Source organism: Paroedura picta, chromosome 18, assembly GCF_049243985.1.
Source record: "Paroedura picta isolate Pp20150507F chromosome 18, Ppicta_v3.0, whole genome shotgun sequence".
Taxonomy (NCBI): domain Eukaryota; kingdom Metazoa; phylum Chordata; class Lepidosauria; order Squamata; family Gekkonidae; genus Paroedura; species Paroedura picta.
In genome coordinates, this window is record NC_135386.1 from 5,331,081 (window position 1) to 5,350,007 (window position 18,927).

Sequence of the window (18,927 nt, forward strand, 5' to 3'; positions counted from 1 at the left end):
TGAAAGCTTGGCCTCTAGGCCATGAGAGCCAGTTTGGTATAGTGGTTTAAGAGCAGTGGCCTCTTAATTTGGAGACCAGAGTTTGATTCCCCACTCCTCCACATGCAGCCACCTTGGGCTAGTCTCAGTTCCCTTAGAGCTGTTCTCCCAGAGCAGTTCCCTCAGAGCTCTCTCAGCCCCACCTCTCTCATAGGGTATCTGTTGTGGGAAGAGGAAGAGAAAGGACGCTCTGGGACTCCTTTGGGTGGTAAAAAGCGGGATACAAAACATCAGCTGCTCTTGTCTGTCAGTCCTCCAGGCCACCTGGTATGAAAGAGAATGTTGGGCTAGAGGGGCCGCGAGGCGCCTTCTTAGGCCGGCTTCTAGATTCCCGCTTGGGAGGGGAGAAAGCCACGCGCTCGCTCTCTTCGTCAGCCAATCGCTTGTCTCCGCCTGCTCCCTGATTTGCATACCAAGCCCCGCCCAGTCCTGAAGTTTTCCCTCAGGCGTGAGGCGGAGTCTGAAGCCACGCCCCTCGCCTGGCGTTCCGCGCGCAGCCCCGCCTCTCTCCCCTTGTGCGGCGGGCGACGAGGCGCCCTAAAAGCCAGCGGGCGCCGTTTCCGGCGGGGGCTGTGTGGGCGCCGGAAGTGGTCGTCCTCGGCAACCGAGCGGCCGTGGCTATGGCGTCGGGCGGCTCCCCGACAGACCGGCTCCCCCCGCCCTTCCCCGGCGCTGAGGTGGTCGGCGCCCCCTCGGCGGAGAGCGACTCGGACGGGGAGGACATTTTCACTGGCAGCGCTGTGAGTGACAGGGGGCGGGGCTGCGCGGGAGGGGGCTCGCCGTGTCTCTGTGTGCTCCCTCGGGTCGGCGGCGACTCCGACCCGAGCATGCATATTCTGGAGCATGCATATTCCGGAATAAGCCCCTTTGGAAGTTATTGAGAACTTGCTCTTCCTTCCAGCTTGTTCGGAAGGAGAGTTGGTTTTATACACCGCTTTGCACTACCCGAAGGAGTCTCACCGCGGCTTACAATCCTTTCCCTTCTTCTGCCCACCAATTGTCCGTCTCCCTCCCTCCCTCCCCAAAATATCTTGTAGAAGCGTTAAAGCTTAGGTTAAAAAGTTACTCTCTCCTTCTTTGTTTGCAGGCTGGTGTGGATGAGTGATGAGAGGGTTTTGTTTTTCTTGTTTAAAAAGCAATGTAATAGTTTGTTTTGGCCGCAGCAGCAGCGGTTGCCAAGTTTCTTGCCGCCGTGACCCGTCAGTCCAAATGCACTGGGTGTGATGACCTGCTTTAGAAGAACAGAACTATGAAAGCCTGGCACTTTACAGACTTAGGAACTTAAGTTTTTGTAGGAGACGCACAAGTTGAGGAATGCTGGGCTACAGCAAAGCCTTCCAGATTTTGTGTGGGTGTGTCACTTCTTAAAGGTGCCGCTGGACTCTGCCCTATACATCTGTTAGTCTTCAAAAACTCTGAAGTCTTGTGGCCCCTTTAGTAAAGAAGTGACACACCCACGAAAAATCTGGAAGGATAACTATGTTCAGCTGCTTCAAACAACCCAGAAATCCACCTGAAAACTTTTGGAGGTATAAGCCAGCGTACACTTCATGCATCTTTCAGCGTGGGCTCTGAATCATAACTTCTTATGTTCTGTAAGTTTGTTAGTCTTGAAGGTGTCACAAGTTGTTTATTAAATGTTGACTGCACTCTCGTGTTGTATCTTAAAAACTAGCATGGAAGTTGAGCATTTCTTATGATTTCCCTGCTGGTATTTAACCACTTACACAGAGCATTCTTCTACTCTGTAGAAAAGGGCTTGAACCTCTTGCTCTTGTGAACAGAAGTGGATGTGAGTTAACTTCTACATTTATCCTGCCCTTCTGCTCACAATGGATCCTGTGTCCCTTTAGTTTATGGGATTCTGTTTTCAACTTTTATGCTCTGTAAGACTCTCACATAATCTTCAAAACCCCTAGTAAACTTTTGGCCAGTATGGAGAAAGGAGGGTGATTCTGTTCCTACCACTGCTGCTCTTTCTTAGCAATGTCTTGTTTCAGACATAACTTGAAACAATTCCTTAATTTAACCACGACCAGAATTTTGCTCACAGATGATCTTTCAGACCTGGTCGCTCTCTGCAAATACTAGCTTTATCACCATTGCTCTTCCTTTTCCAGGGATTCGTTTGGTATCCTGGGGCGTTTTCTAACACCAGGGACCCCACCAGTGTATCCACATTCATGTATTTTGTGAAACCATAGTTAAGAATAACCATGGTTAATAAATTTTGCAGTGTGGTCTCAGATTCAGACTTAACATGACCTAGCTCATTTGTAGTAGTGTGACTCTGATTTTGATTCACGCCACTAACTTGAAATCAGCTTAGTTAAACCATAGTTTTGCATGATGTCAGAACTGAGCTTATGTCTCTATCACCGCCAGTCCATAGGATAGATTCAGGTGGGTCGCCGTGTTGATCTGAAGCAGCAAAACAACGTTTTTGAGGCCAGTGGTAACTTGAAGACTGACCAAATTTTATTCTGGGTGTAAGCTGTTGTGTTCATGCACGCTTCGGCAGATAGGTTGGCAGTGTTGTCCAGACTCGGATGGGGCAGCTCATCAGTTGAGAATACAATACAGCTTTTTTCCCTCTCTAGAGCAAAATGTCCTTTTGGGTGGGAAATGTGTCACAATTGGAAGAGCCCCTTTGTTGAAGCTGGCTTCAGAAGAGACTGCGGAAGTAAAACAACCCTGATGCTTGGGAGTAGGAAGTTGCATAATTATTGCAGAGATTGCACCAACCCTTCTCAGCCTCTCTCATAATGCTGGTAGGAGATGGGCAGCATAATGCACAGTGCTGGCATATGAAACAGTATCCACAATAGGTCTCTCTTGTTTTTCTCATTTTCCTTCTATTTGGGACAGAATAACCCCTCTCCTTGACAGAGTTATCTTTTACCCTGCGTGTCGGCTTAAATAGAAGGGTTTTGTTCTTTAACTGCAGCTTCACAGAGCTGGGTTCATGGCGCTTGCAAAAACTTACAGGGACGTCTGTTGAATAGAGTTTTGTTCTCCTAGGCCTTCGTGGCTCAGCTTCTCTTAACAGGCAACTGGAGCCTTCAGTGCCTCTGTCTGATTTTAGCCAAGCTTCGCTCTTGTGAAAAGGCAGCTTAGATGGCTGTCTGTCCATGGTGCTTCCAAGGTCCGTGACTCTGCTCCCGCTCTCCTTTGAAAATGCCAGCTCAGCCATGCAGACAATGTCAGCGCTGTCTCCGGGTGCCGGAGCATTGTGTCTTCAGAAAGCTGTCGGGGAAACAAGCGGGGCCTTTATAAGTCAAACACGAAAATTAAACTACAAGTACAACGATACAGACTAGATATCAGGCAATAAAAAATTCACAGTCAGAGTAGTTCAGCAGTGGAATAGGCTGCCTAATGAGGTGTCTTCAAGCAAAGGTTGGATCCACACTTTTCTTGGGTGCTTTAGGATGCTCTGGGCTGATCCTGCGTAGAGCAGGGGGTTGGACTAGATGGCCTGTTTGGCCCCTTCCAACTCTGTGATTCTGTGAAATGGTCAAAGATTGTACAGAATATGGTTGGGAAATATAGCTGTGGACATGTCCACCTGGAGTCCCTCCCCTTCCCACCCCTCCAGGTGCATCATTGGCCATTTTGGGAGGGGGTGGGCGGGTTGACATCATATATGGTTATATCACTCTGAAAAATCCCAGGGTTTCATGAAAGCCTGCTGCAGGATATCTTTGAAGCCATTTCATTGGCTTTTACAGGCTTGGATTTTAACGCTGTGACTTATGCGATGTGCTCTTGTTTGAACTTCTAGAATAAGCCAATGTCTCCTACGAAGGAGCCCGTTGTGTCGGTAAGAAACAGCTCCACAACTAATGGTGTCCACGAAGACCAAGATGATCAGGATTTATTTGCAGGTATGTTTTTTTCTGTTCGCGATTGTCAAGAGGTGAAGGAAGACAGTGCGGCTACGAATTCTTTGGTTGCCCAAGAGGAAAAGGTGCTGTGTATTTATTTCACAGGCCACATAATTAAGACATGGGGCATGTTACAGAATGAGCCCACAAGGCCTTAAAAACAAGAGTACTTACAATGCAGAACTGTATTGCAGGAGTAGAAAACAATAGGACAGCATAATGCTTGGAGCAAACCATTCAAGGATCCACCAGACTTTTCAGGCACTAAAGTTAAAATCCTGTTCTCTTTCTAGGCCTTGGGCTAGTCACAGTCCTGTTAGAGCTGTTCTCACAGAGCAGTTATGTCAGAGTCTGTCTCTCAGCCCCGCCTTCCTCACAGGATGTCAGTTGTGGGGAGAGGAAGAAAAGGCGATTTTAGACTGCTTTGAGACCCTTGGATAATAAAAAGCAAGGTATAAAAACCAACTCTTCTCTTGTAGATGCCACCGTGGAGCTGTCTCTGGATAGCACACAGAACAACCAGAAGAAGGAGACAACTCCTGTGTTCAGTCCTACCCCTTCTCTAGAGAGAATGGCCAATTCGTCTTCCGTGCACCAGCCCCAAACCTATGAGGAGGTAATTGCTTCTGCGTTGCATGAGGAATTCTTTGCCCTACCCTCTGGGGGGGGGGTTCCCCTTCCACGCTCTGCAAGCTGCCTTGCCTTGCTCAATTTTTCTGCCTGTGGCTGTGTCCCATCCAGCTCAAAAACTATATTTCTTCTTTGTCTAGCTGGAAGAAGAAGAGCAGGAAGACCAGTTTGAGCTCACAGTGGGAGTCAGTGATCCAGAGAAAATCGGTGAGTCTTGGAGGAGGAGGAGTGAGTGATGAGTGGGCATAATGAGGAAGGGGAAAGTTGGGTGGATGTCTGTCTACTGCCAGGCTTGCTTTGGCCTAGAAGTCAGAAGTCTTGTTTTTGTTGATGGAACTCAACAAGGGCAGCACAGAAGAACAAGGGAACTAATTTGGCTCCACAGTCTCATATCTGCTGAGTGCTGTAGGTCTCCATTAAATGGTTGGTGTTGTGGTTAAGAGCAGTAGCCAAACGCGTCTCCATTCAGATTTTAATTTGATTGTACCTCAGTTGAATCTCGTCCATTATAATTACAGAAAGAAGGAGGCAAGATAATTTTTTTGTTTACCATCTCTCTTCCCCCACCCCACGCAGTGCCCGCACTTGAAAATGCTCCAAGCTTAAGTGGTATTTGTTGTGTGAGTTTGCATTATTGGCAGCAGCTTATTTCAATTAAACTGGATTCTTGGCTGCTTAGAAGCAATTTTATAATTTGGGGGAAAAAATCCGGTACTGTTGGGATGTAAACATCAATGTAATAAACCATCAGCCATAGTATCAAAAGGTCTGTTGCCAGAACGTTTTATTTTTCAATTCAGAGAATGCCACAGATCTCTCTACAGATGGTCTTCAGGCGTCAATTTATCTATAGCTGGAGCTCATGCCATCAGTCCCAAGAATAAGGCCTTAATTGAGACTTACCAACTCAAAGAAAAGTCAGAAGGCTAAAAAGCTTCGAAGATTCTGTGTAAACATGATTGAAAATCAGTCTGAAACTGCTGGCAACTTGCAGTTTATATCAAAAGTGAGTCACGGCACTTAGCACTGGACAAATCGAAGAATAAAAGGTTCTGGCAACAGACCTTTGGTTATTATAATGTATCACATCGATGTTTACACGCCAAGGGTATGGGATGTGTTCATCTCTCTACATTGTAGTGTGCTGTGCTTTCCTATCTGACTGTATTACTTAGCAGGCAGTTTTAGCATGTCAGAGGTTCATAGCACTGGTGCGAACTGCAGCGTGGTTTAAACCGGGCACCAGTTCCATGCAGTCTGGCTGGAGTCGCTCTTGTTCACGGCATCTTCCCGAATCGAGGCCTGTGGTGGCCGCTTAGAAGTCAGTAGCTGAACCACTGGACACGTGTTAAAGCTGTCCTCTGAAACACCGCTTAGTGGTGCAGAGAGAGCTGTGCTGCACACTTACACCCAGTTGCAAGCCGAAGGGAGCAGAGATGCAGGTCAGGAGAGCAGTAATTCTTCGTAGCACTAAGCAGGAAGTTGGATGCCTGGGAAACGAGTCGAATCGCGGACATTTGATTCCTTTAAGACGTCCTTTTGTTGTCGTCCTCCGATCAATAGCAGCTGCAGCAGGACTCCTTGCTTCGGAGAATTCCTTGTTGCTGAAAAGGAGGTTAGACAGAACTTGAGTCCAGTAGCACCTTTAAAGCCAACATGGTTTTATTCTAGGGGTGAGCTCCCTCCGGCAATGAAATAGGAATCGTCACATTGCAGGACAGAGTAAATTAGCGGGGAATTGGGAAGCGGCATCACGTAGATATCCCACAGATACGCAGCACAATACCTTGCGAAAATCACAAGAGTGGTTGGTTTTCAAGAATGTTGTGGAGCAACAGGTGCACCCCTGGGGAATATTACGCCACTTGTGTGGGGCTTCTCCCTCCCTCTCTCCAGAGGTGCCAGCTGTGTACAGTTTGGCCTTCTCACTGCCGGCTTCTCAGCTGCCCTCGGGACCATAACAACCACTCAATTGTTCAGCCTCGGACGGATGGGGGGAGCTCTCCCGGATCCTAGCAGCACAACAAGCCGCTAATTATCCTCCTCTTGCGTCCGTAGGAAGGGCAGAGCGCTCTTCATAGGAGCTGCTGTTGTATACGCTTCAGCACTTAGCATCCCGGAGCGTGTGGGGGTTGGCATCTCTAGAAGGAAGTCTCCTGGACCGGCCGCCAACCGCCCCTCCCCCTTTCCCTACGCTGGGTGTGGCTTGCTAGTTGGGGCGACCTCTTGAGCCCTTCCTTGCCTTTTAAGAGCCTCTAGCAAAGGTGTGCTGTAACCGCTTTTACCTGGTAAGCTAGGAAAGGTTCAGAGAAGTGGGAGGGATCTGGGATTCTGGGGGAGGGGCTCCCGGTGGTTTCTCCAGGACACGTGATTGACGTTGGTGACATTGGAAAAGGCAAGCTTCCGGTCCAGCCGCCCCTTAAAGGCCAGCAAGATTTCCAGGGGATAAGCTTTCGAGAGTCAGAGCTCCCTTCGTTCGATGCCTTCGAGCGTTGACTCCCGAAAGCTGTCCCCCTGGAAGTCGTGTTGGGGTTTGAGGTGCTCTTGGACTCAAAGCTTCCTGTATGGCCACCCAGCTGAAACTTAGCATCATAGAGTTGGAAGGGGCCACTGAGGCCAGCTAGTCCGACACCCTGCTCAGTGCAGGACCAGCCTCAAGCATCCAGGGGAAGGATCTGTCCAGCCTCTGCTTGAAGACGGCCAGTGAGGGGGAGCTAACGGACAATTAAAATAAATTCCGACTAAAAATATTAAAGCTTAATATTAAAGGTTTTCTTTTTAAAGATCAAAAAATGGAATGCAGTTGTACAACAATCATCGAGTCTGGGTTGGATCAAACTGCTTGAGGTCTTCTGCCTGATTCATATTGCAGGGTCATAAAAGTTTATCTCCCGTGGTGTAGTGGTTAGAGGGCAGGGGACTGTGATCTGGAGAACTGCATTCGATTCCCCACTCCTCCACATGCAGCCAGTGGGGTGACCTTGGGCCAGTCACAGTTCTTGCAGAGCAGTTCTCTCAGAGCTCTCTCCGCCCCGCCTAGCTCACGAGGTTTCTGTTGTGAGAAGTCCCCCATTGGGACTCTCTTAGATAGTGAAGAGCAAGATATAGAAATCCAGCTCTTCTTCACAACACGAAATGTATTGGGTGTGTACTTATTAAAGAACCATGCCTTCTTTGGGCGGGGAGTGTGCGCTTTCAGCCGCAGTGGCTTGAAGTTCTCGCAGAAAAAACCACACACTGCCACCTCTGCCTCTTGTAAGATTGAGCTTTATATCACACATGATGAAGTGACCCTCCAGCTTCCCATAAAGGGAGGCCTCCAGTTGTCCTGGGAATCAGTCCCATTAACGAACTTCTGTGTGTCAGCCATTGTCCACTAGGAGGCGACCTTTGCCACCATTGTGGTACCGACTCAGCTGATACCCTCTCTCTGTGCTCTCTCCTTTCTGCAGGGGATGGCATGAACGCCTATGTAGCCTACAAGGTGTCAACACAGGTATGTCTGCTTCGGGAATCATATCCGGGAAGGGCAAAGGAGCAAGAAGGCCCAAAGGAGCACAGGAGAACAGGTTCCTATAAACCACGCTCCTTGACCCTGAGCTTGGGTTACGATCTGTGGAGGAGGAGGAGGAGGATCTGCTCCCTTGACTTCCCCATTGGAAGGGCTGATGGAGATGCATGTTGAGCATTCCTCAAGGTTCACTGAGCATTGCAAGAGGTCCCCAAAGGCCTCTTAGCCATATCGCATCAGGCACTCTTAGCAGAATCGATCCTGCCGTAGCTTCATGTTCAACAGACTGCTGTCCAAAAACTTTCATCTGCATTTGAAGCTATCTTCTGCAATGGTTAGGCTGGGGGAAAAGACAGACAGGGGCCTAAAAGAGCGTTTCATTGATTTGCAGTCTCCACAAGCAGGGCTGCAGTGTACCTTTCGTGTTCCCCACAGTGTTGACAATTTCTATTTTCAACTTCCTCCTCCCCCCCCCCCTGGCCTCCTGCCTGTTTTGCCAGCTGGCCAGCCTCTGCAGGCCAGGATCCAAGGAGCCAGTGCTTGCTAGCCTTATTTAAGCAAACAAACAATAATAGCTTTAGGACTTGTTTTCCCGAACTGCAGTTTTCTCTCTCTTTTTGCCTGGCAAAATGAGAAAGCAGGTTTGGATGTAGTGCAGAGGCTGTCTGTGCCAAGGAATGGGTAGTGTAGACCACCCAAATGCACCCCTACCGTTAACATGTTGCGCCACCTTTCAAATCCTTATAGGGATGTGTTGCTTTTAGTAATGCTCATTCATTCATTCATTCATTCATTCATTCATTCATTCATTCGTGTGTTAGTTGCTAACACCTCTCATGTAAGAAGCAGTGGCATTTGGGAAATCAACCTGGTGAAGACTTTAATTGAGCCCAGCACGGAGGGCGGGGCCCGGAAAATGTCCATAAACATCTTTTGCCTTTCTGGAAATGCAGCCTCTCTTGGGCATAACTCTCTTCCAGGCATACTGTTTTTGACGACTTTGCCATTGCCCCAACCTCTGTCTCTCTGTCCCTCCTCAGACCACTTTGCCCATCTTCCGGAGCAAGCAGTTCTCGGTGAAAAGGAGATTCAGCGACTTCTTGGGCTTGTACGAGAAGCTGTCGGAGAAGCACGCGCAGAACGGGTTCATTGTCCCTCCGCCTCCCGAGAAGAGCTTGATAGGTGAGGCTGTTCAGTCCTTTTGCTACCGGTATCACATGGTCCTGCTCAAATGCTTCAGTCGCCGCCCTTTTCCTTATGTGTATGTCGGCTGCCTCGTCACGATGCCTTGGATGTGAGGCTTGGGAGTGGTGTCACGGCAGCTTGCTTCCCGTCCTTCCTGGCCATGCAGTCCGTCCAAACCCGAGGGCACCAAGAAGGTTTGCAGAACCTCCTGCATTAGTCTTTTCAGATTAGGGACACCGCTTGGGGTCATGGTTAAGAGCGGTGGCCTCTAATCTGGAGACTGGGTTTGATTCCCCACTCCTCCTCCACATGCAGCCCGCTGGGTGACCCTGGGGCAGTCACAGTTCTCTCAGAGCTCTCTCAGCCTCACCTACTTCACAGGGGGCATGTTGTGGGGAGAGGAAGGGTAGGCGAAAAGGTGGGGTACAAAAAACAGCTCCTCTTAAGGAGCTTCCCACCCCCCCAATAACTGGGCTAACTGCATGGAACACACTTCCGTAACCTGTACTGCACCCTTAAGACGGCAGCTGGATAAAACTGTGAACTCATCTGATCTGATGTTCACACTCACTGTCCCTCTCCTCTCCCTTGATAAGGATGTGTCATCAGGCAATGGCACTTTTCTGTATGATAGTTTAATTTTTGTAAACATTTTAATTGTGTTCTGGAGAGGGCAGGATAGAAATGTAATGATAAAAAAAAAAATATCTTGGCTTAATGTAGTGGTCAAGAGTGGTGGCCTCTAACGGAGAAAGCCAAGTTTGATTCCTGCTCCTCCACATACAGCCAATTGGGTGACCTTGGGCCAGTCACAGTCCTGTTAGAACTGTTCTCCCAGAGCAGTTCTCTTAGAGCTCTCTCAGCCCTACCTACCTCACAGGCTGTCTGTTGTGGGGAGGGGAAGGGAAAGGTTTTTGTAAGCGGCTTTGGGACTTCCTTCAGGCAGTGAAAAGCGGGGTATAAAGACCAGCTCTGCTTCATAAAAATGAACTCTTCTTCTTCTGCCTAGGGTAGCATCCCATTTCAAGCAGATTGTAGGTGCAGGGTGCATGCAGCAGCTCTATAATTTCTCACCTCACCTCTCCCCCATCCATTCCCTTTAGGAATGACCAAAGTAAAAGTTGGGAAGGAAGACTCCTCCTCCACAGAATTCTTAGAAAAAAGACGAGCCGCTTTAGAAAGGTGAGTATCAACCACAGAGGGCCTTGTAGAAAATCACAATTCTTTTCTTTTGGCCTGCTTCCTTCTGCAAGGAAACGCGCTGCTTTTCTTATGTAGGCAGGGCAAATTGGTGGCAGGGGAGGAGCCTTCGTGAGTCACTGCTCAGAGTCAAGCTGTTCATCCACGTCACCTTTGCTCGCTGGCTGCTGTTTTAAGCCAGGGGTCCCCAACCTTTTCGCTGTGTGAGTGGAGCGAAGCTGCGGCAGCCATTTTTGAGTCTGGTCCCAACTCCTGCAAGCAGCCATCTTGGGGCCATGTTTCCCGTGCTGAGTCAGAATTCCAGAGGCTCCCATAGGCTCAAAGAGCTTGGTGACCCTTTTCTAAGCAGAGGGCATCCCCAGCCCTACAAGCCAGCACCTGTGTAAAAAGACACGCACCCATATTATTGGACCCAGATTTTTGGCACGTTTGTTATTTATTCCTTACATTTCTATACCACCCTCCCTTGCAATGTGTTTAAGCTGCAACCCCTCTGCTGCATCTGATAATTATAATAATTCTGACACCAGCATCCCTTCTATCCCATCCCGGCTTAGTCCCTTGATAAATAAAGTATCTCTTTGATTTAAAAGCAGATTCAGGAAGGGTGTGTGTCTTCTAGCCCTGGAGTTCGAACAAAGTGTGGATCCAGAAAGCCGCTTTCATACACGCTCCTCCCTCTCCGGCTCCCGAAAAGGGAGAACCGATAGAGGAAGCAGCATGTGCCCAGTTCTGGTTCTACTTTCCTAGTGCCTTCCCCTCCAGGAAGCTCTTTTGATTGGAAAAAGTCAGGCTCCATCTGTGATTAACTTCACTTTGAAAGCAAGAGCTTTCTTGAGTGAGTTGGAGACTCACTGTACAAGTCCCTGCCTTCTCCCAGATCCGTTTGCTTACCCGCCCTGCAAGAATTCTCCGTAGTTTTGCAAAGGCCTTTCAGTTCAAATCGGAATGTACAAATCAGAGGAAAAAACATGCACACCCCATTTAGTGACAGGAGACTTCCCTTAAGCCTTGTCTACCCCAAAGTGTTGTGTTTTAAAGAGACGAAGCAAAGTCAGGAATATTCTTTTGAAGGGCAGGACAAAATGGAATCCCTGTGCATTCTTCTTCTCCAGGTATCTTCAAAGAACCGTCAACCACCCGACTATGCTGCAGGATCCAGACCTTCGCGAATTTTTGGAAAAAGACGAGGTGGGTTTGCTGCCTGGGCCCGAGAGGCATTCCTGTTCTCACGGGCTGAACTTCTCTGATGTGGCTTTTGGGGGAAACTTGTGAGGAAGTCAGACATACCAGCCGTAGACGCGCTTAAGGGACTTGCACTTTCCAAAGCCCTGATGGATACGTGACCGGGGAGGAAGTGGGAAAGCACAAGGTTCCCATCATGGTTTCAGTTGGTGCAAAGAAGCCGGTTGCTTCGTGAGAGGAGGTGATCCAGAGCAGGTTGCATAAATGGGGTTTTCCGAGAGCTAGAACCATTTTTGCATACAATCGTCCTGCCGCATTTGCTGGGGTGCACTTGGGCTCCTTGCTAGTTCTGCAAGCTGGAAACCAATGGCTGCCTGAGCCAGGGGGAGCCTCCCTGCAAAAATCCAGGGACTCCTTTCCCCCTGTGAAGAAAATCCCCTGAAAGCTTATGCAGGTGGTACCTCCCTCTGCCCATTCTTAAAGGCCACCTCACAGAGAATGGAGCGCTCCAATTGGACATTCTAGTGGTCTGTTTGGAACCAATCCAAGGGCCTCCTGTTACCCTTTCATTCACACAGCATTTGCACAGCCTCCTAGTCTGCAAATTCAGCTTGATCCAAAGTCCAGGAGCCCCATAAAGACCGACAAGATGTTCAGAGTGTGCTTTTTCTTGAGAGTCAATACCCCACCCCCCCCAAAATCTCATACCCTAAAAATCTCAAGGGTCTCTGCACTGCTACCAGACACAAATCTCACTGTTCTACCGCAGGCCGACCTGGCTGAAATGACATCCAAAATGCCGTTAGTTCAGGGTCCAGCAGCACAACGGGTGATGTGCGTTTCTTACAGCTGCCCCGAGCGATCAGCACCCAGGCGCTGAGCGGAGCCGGCCTGCTGAAGATGTTCAACAGGGCCACCGACGCCGTCAGCAAGATGACCATCAAGATGAACGAATCTGACATCGTAAGGGCTTTGGTCTTTCCTTTGGAGGGGCTCCCGTTGTTGGGCTAACCTCCGTGCCTAGTTCCCACCCCCTCTCCCTGGCACTGTTCCTTGGAAAGGGGGCATGAAATGGGCCTCCCTTGGGAACCCCCTCCCCCCACGATGAATACTGCAGCCAGACTACACCTGGACATTAAAACGGAGATTACCTGGATTCCGTTTTGACATAAGTCCTAAAGAATAAAGAAACAAGGAAAACCACAAAAATAGGACATTTTTCTTTATCATATTGCCAGTGGATAGGTCTGTTTCTCTCTGTGCTTTAATTATTAGACCGTCCTTGTATGATATTATACCTGGGCAATTACACTGGCGCCCTGAAATGGGTTAATGCTTTTATTGAAATGGTTATTGTTTAATAGTTTATGGGTGTATTAATGTTTGCTTCAAGCGAATGTGCTTTTGGTTGGTCTTATCGCTGGTGTACCCTGCTCTGAGCCACTGGGGAGGGCGGTATGTAAATTAAAATAATAAATATGCAGTATCCAAAACGTCCTTTCCGACGAGAGCTGGCCCTCTCCATCTCTCCCTCCCAGTGGTTTGAAGAGAAGCTCCAGGAGGTGGAATGTGAGGAGCAGCGCCTGCGGAAACTGCACGCCGTTGTAGAGCTGCTTGTGAACCACAGGAAAGGTAACGTCTGGCCAGCTTTACGTGGCTGCGGGGACCTGAGCCAGGTGGAGAATCTCCCTCCATATGTTGGTTTGCACGTGGGGTCTTGGGTAGGCCCTAGAATGGTGCCCCTCTCAATTCGGAGCCGCCTTCGTGTGGTGGGGAAGAGCAGCTGATCTGGAGAGCCACGTTTGATTCCTGACTTCTCCTCCACAGCTTGGGTCAGCCACAGTCCTGTTAGAACTGTGTTCATAGATTAGTCCTGTCAGAGCTCTGTCAGCCTCACCCACCTCACAGGGTGTCTGTTGTGGGGAGAGGAAAGGGAAGGCGACTGTAGGCCGCTGTGAGACTCCTCAGAGCAGTGAAAAGTGGGGTATAAAAACCAGCTTTTCTTTTTCTTCATGGCCAACAGGGAATGCTGGTGGCTTGCAGCCAGGGGTGGAGAGGGAAAATTCCAGGGAGGCAGGGGGTCCAAGCGACCCCATGCAGCAGTTCTCTCCAGGACTGTGAAGTCAGGGTCCCTGCTGGCCTTCCAAGTCCTTTGCAGTTTCTTTGGTCTCCCTCTGCGAGGCTTGCTGACACCCTGGGGTGCTAAGCCAAGTGCGGATGTCCTGATGTAACTTGTTCACAAGGAGTTAAATTGTGTCAAACACTTTTTAGCCCTCGACGCGTGCTCTTGCCGGAGAAAGGCAGACGGTGGCCGGCATAAATCATCGTGCCTCCCCAGGGAAACACATTTCTCCTGCATTTCCTCCCCTCTCCGTTTGCTGCTCTTTTGCTTGACCATGCGGACGTTACGGAAGTCTGGAGCCCAGCTACTATTAGAGCAGAACCAGGGAAGATTCTGTGTCACTGAGATTTTTACCTTCCTGCTGGGTTCCTGTGCCTCGACCGTTACCTCTCTAGCGGCCCTCCGGCTGTGCTGATGCTCCCCATCCTGTCTCTCTTCCTTTCCCTATAGAGCTGTCGGTGAATACAGCCCAGTTTGCCAAGAGCTTGGCCATGCTGGGGAGTTCGGAAGAGAACACGGCCCTCTCCCGGGCACTCTCCCAGCTGGCGGAGGTGGAGGAGAAGACCGAGCAACTGCACCGGGAGCAGGCTGACAACGACTTCTTCCTCCTGGCCGAGCTGCTGAGCGACTACCTCCGCCTCCTGTCAGTCGTCAGGGTGAGTGGCTCTGGAATGGAGCATCTGCGCAAGGTCCCTGGTTCCCTCCCCAATGTCTCCAGTTGAAAGGACCAGGCGGCACCTGTTGTAAAAGACCGGAGACTATGTAGAGCTGCTGCCAGTCTGGGTTGACAGTACTGACCTAGATGGACCAGTGGATTGAGTCTAAGGCAGCTAGGAAGGAGCTGTGGCCCAGTGGCAGAGCCTCTGCTTGGCATGGAGCAAGTCCCAGGTTCAATCCCCGGCATCTCCCGTTCAAACGACCAAGCAGTATGTGACGGGAAAGACCGTGACTTGGAGCCCCGGCATCAAGGGACCAGGCATTAGGTGACGAAAGACCATGCTCTGGAACCCGGCTCTCCAGATTAGAGTCCCCCTCTCTGCAGCGACTACACCTGGCTCTCCTAGTTGTTCTGCGTGAGCTCTGCCAAAGGGACATAGGAACGTAAGAGAAGCCATGTTGGATCAGACCAATGGCAGGTCAAGTCCAACAGCGGCCCAGCTCCAGGGGCCAGCAGGAGGTCCACCAGCGGGGCCAGAACTCCAGAATCCCTCCCACTGCAGACCCCACAAGCACCAGGAATTCAGAGCATCGCTGCCCTCGATGGGCCTCATCAGGCCCTGCCCTGTTTTGACGTCACCATTTCTGTAGACAAGATGCAGAACCGGCGAGGGAGAGACGGGTGCGGGAAAGAGCTGGCTTCTGACCTGTGCCCTTCTCTCCTCCCCGCAGGGTGCCTTTGACCAGCGGATGAAGGCCTGGCAACGCTGGCAGGATGCCCAGATCATGCTGCAGAAGAAACGCGAAGCGGAGGCCAGGCTGCTGTGGGCCAACAAGCCCGACAAGCTTCAGCAAGCGAAGGAGGAGATCTCAGAGGTGAGCCAGCAGCACGGGGCCCGGTCAGGCGGTCTGTTGCAGGACCATTGAAGTAGGCAAGCCGTAACAGGCTTAGGCCAGTGGCTCGGATTTCTTCAGGAAAAGCAATGGTCCGTAGTGGTCAGATTCCTGGGGAAATAGGGGAAATGCTGCTAGAATGCGTGAGGGGTGGGGGAGAGATCAACACACACACATCCACAGTAACCATTCCAGAGTCTCGCTTCCGGTAAAACGAACAAGGATCCTGGAGCACCTTGAAATGCTAACAAAATCTGTGGCAGAGGAGGAGCTTAATTTCCAAGATCCGACAAAATACGGCCCCCAGGATAGGGAATCTTTCCAACGTACCGTTTTCCAAACTCGGGTCTGCAGGGCATTTTGGCAGCGGAAGTCTCGTAGAACTGCATAGAGCCGGGTTTTGCAGGTCCCTGAGAGCGGTTTGCCTTGCCATCTCGGGCAGCTAGGCCAGCCCTCCATCTGTGGCATTTGCAGCTGTGCTGTCCTGATAAGCTGCATACGAGGGCTGTGGCACTCTGGAATTGCAGTTCTTTCCTTTGTTGAGCAGCGTTCCAGAAGAACAGCTGTTTCTTAATATCCCGAAGGAGGTCTCAAAGTGGCTTCCTTCCTCCTTTCCCTTCTTCTTCCAACAGCAGACACCCTGTGGAGTAGCTGGGGCTGATAGAGCGCTGAGAGAACTGCTGTGTGAGAGCAGCTCTCAGAGAACTGTAACTGGCCTGAGGCCACCCAGTTGGCTGCATGGGTAGGAGTGGGGGATTGAACCCAGTTCCCCAGATTAGAGGCCTCCACTCTTAACCACCGCAGCCTGCTGGTTTTACCGGGCTTCCTGGCGTTCACAATAACTACAGATTCTCCTAGAGGATTCACTCGCACTCGGGACAAACCCTCGCCGGTCACGGTGGGGCTTTTTGAACCAAACGTGCTCGAGCAGCGTGACAAGCACCGCCCCTTAACCATCACTTCTCTCTTTCCAGTGGGAATCGCGAGTGACGCAATACGAACGGGAATTTGAGCGGATCTCGGCCGTTCTCCGCAAAGAGGTGTTGCGATTTGAGGTACTACGTGGTTCTTGTCGAAGGCGGCTGCGGCAGCATGGCCAGAGGTCTGGGGGTGAGGTGGGGGGCGCAGCCGCTTCCCCCACCCTGCTGCCGGAGTTGCACAATCAACAGAAATACCGAAGGATTGGACAAGGGGTGCTCAGTCACTCACAAAATACCGGCTTTTCAATTTGAGCATCACATTTGGCCTAGTAGCTGGTGATGTAGCTCTAGGTCAGCCATTGTGGTCATTGGGAACTAACTCATTTTGTGGCATGGGATTGTATAGGCCAGGGGTGGTCAAACTGTGGCTCTCTAGATGTCCGTGGACTGCAAGTACCATCAGCCCCTGCTGGGAGGGGCTCATGGGAATTGGCAGTCCATGGATACCTGGAGAGCCACAATTTGGCCGCCCTGGTATAGAAGGATAACCTGAATGCAGCTGTACAGATAGAGGAGGGGTTTGAAGTAGTCATCATCCGCTTGCATCCCCCAATGCCCTTGTTCGGGTAGGGGAGAGTGGTATTTTCTGCCGTGTTGGGTATTTTTATAGTCTTTTAACGGGGGATTTTAAGACTATTGTTACCCGCCACGAGCCTGTAGGGAGTGGCGGGAAATAAATCGAATAATAATAATAATATAATAATAATATAATAATTATAATATAATAATAATAATAAAAGGAGGAGAGTGCCAGGAGCTCTTGTCCAAACTGCAGCCCCCGCCAGTAGAAAGGCACCCGTCCGCTCTGATGTTTTCTTGCCCTGCCCTCTTTTGTTCTCAAGAGAGAGAAAACAAAGGACTTCCGAGCCAACGTGACCAAGTACCTGGAGACCCTCTTGCATTCCCAGCAGCAGGTGAGCCGGTGAACAGCAAGGCGTGCTTCTTCCCTCGTTGAATTTGCAGAGGCCAGTAAACTTGTCACCAGCATCGCACAGACGTCCCTCTCGGGCTGTCTAGTGTGGTTGTCCTGCATTTTTTTGAGAGATTTCTCAAGGGAGATTTCTCACCTTCCCAGAGGGGCTCCCAGAGCTGCTGCTGGCTAATTTTCCACAAATGCCCCCCCCCAAAAAAACCACTGAGATCAAGCGTTCAAAACTTGCTCAGGATCCCCAACCCCAAAGCCGTTAAATTTGACTGTAAAGAGTTTGACGGTGCCTGCTAGACAGGCTATATCTATCCCCCCCTTTCTTCCCAGAAGGAGGGAGTTTTAACTTTTAGTCTTTTTAACATCGTACTACACAAGATACCTAAATTCCGACTGTGTACCTGACACGGGGTGTTTTCCACTGACGTGACTCACCCTTCTTCTCTTTCTGCAGCTTGTGAAGTACTGGGACGCCTTCCTGCCAGAAGCGAAGGCCATCTCCTAACCCAGGCTGAGCAAAGACCTCCCCACCCCGGACAGATTGCCTTTACTCCGTTATACCTCCTGGGCCTTTCGGATGGATCCCCCCCCCCCTCTTCCTTCTCAGAGCTGATAGACTCAAGTCTCCTGAAAGGGTGGCTTTCCCAGCTAGTAACTCTTCTAACTGTATATTTCCCCCCGTCTAGGTTCATATGCACACACATATAAATATATCTATTTTCCTATTTGAAGAGAAGCTAGTTTTCCTGCTTAAAAGAAGCCTTCAGGCCCTGCCGTAGGTAGCCAAGCTTTGGCAAGGGCCTAATGTGTATTTTTCTGACTTTGGTATCGGGCCCAGGGGACGCTTCCTGCCACCCCTGCCATGCCACGAAGAATGTATAATAAAACTTAAAAATCAGGGCACAGTGGCCGACTCTTCGTCTTCCTTTGTCTCAGGGTGCGGGCAGAACGCCAGTCTGGAAGAGCCGAGCTGGTGGGGAGGGGTGGAATTTCGCAGAACAGCGGTCTGGGTTCGCATTAGAACAGCTTGATCCGAGTCCAGTGGCACCTCGCGAGTTTCAGCATTTTGAGAATCAAAGCTGCCTTCATCAGATTCATCAGTGTTGACTCTGGGAAGCTTATACCCCCCAAAATCTGGTCTCTGTTTGTTGGGAGAGAAGGAGTCTGCGATGTCTCTTAGCCTCAGACTCCAGTGAGAGTTAGAAAGACAGATAGGCCAGGGCCCAGAATGTCCGGAGGGAGGGCCTTCCTGGCCGCATTGCTCTATGCCTTTCTTTGTGCAAATCCTCCTCTCTCTTGCAGCTGACTTTACGGGGACTACTTTCCGTAGAATTAGGATCAAGCTAGGAAGAGGGTGATTGTTGTCCACTTTCAGCGTACAGCTTGATGCATCCTTGTTCTTTTGTGTGTGGTTTTGCTCTGGGTTAGAGCGCTGCATTGGTGGAGGGGAGTAAGCTCCAGGGCTGGACTCTTTCACTTGTACCTCACCTTTATCCCCAACGTGGGATCCAAAGTGGCTCCCATCTCCTCTATTTTAGTCTCACAACATCCCTGTGAGGTGGGTTAGACGGAGAGTGACTGGGTCCAGGTCATCCAGCGATGGGGATTCAAACCCCCAGTTTTTCACCACCATGCCACACTTGCTGCTGCAGGTGAGGTCTGACGCAGGCCTGCTCTCTTCATAATCGTGTGGGTGGCTATGGTCGATCTTC

The 18,927-nt window shown here is 50.2% G+C and overlaps 1 protein-coding gene across 1 annotated transcript; it reads left to right on the forward strand.

Moving 5' to 3' along the window:
* Positions 1 to 537: 537 nt before the first annotated feature.
* Positions 538 to 18,120, forward strand: SNX1 (sorting nexin 1). Its single transcript, XM_077318278.1, has 15 exons — positions 538 to 779; positions 3,824 to 3,926; positions 4,406 to 4,542; positions 4,697 to 4,763; positions 8,009 to 8,052; positions 9,108 to 9,249; positions 10,356 to 10,434; positions 11,568 to 11,643; positions 12,487 to 12,600; positions 13,176 to 13,269; positions 14,210 to 14,415; positions 15,149 to 15,292; positions 16,285 to 16,365; positions 17,133 to 17,204; positions 17,670 to 18,120. Exons 1-15 carry the CDS (start codon positions 660 to 662, stop codon positions 17,718 to 17,720), a joined length of 1,530 nt encoding a protein of 509 aa, XP_077174393.1. The 5' UTR covers positions 538 to 659; the 3' UTR covers positions 17,721 to 18,120.
* Positions 18,121 to 18,927: the final 807 nt, after the last annotated feature.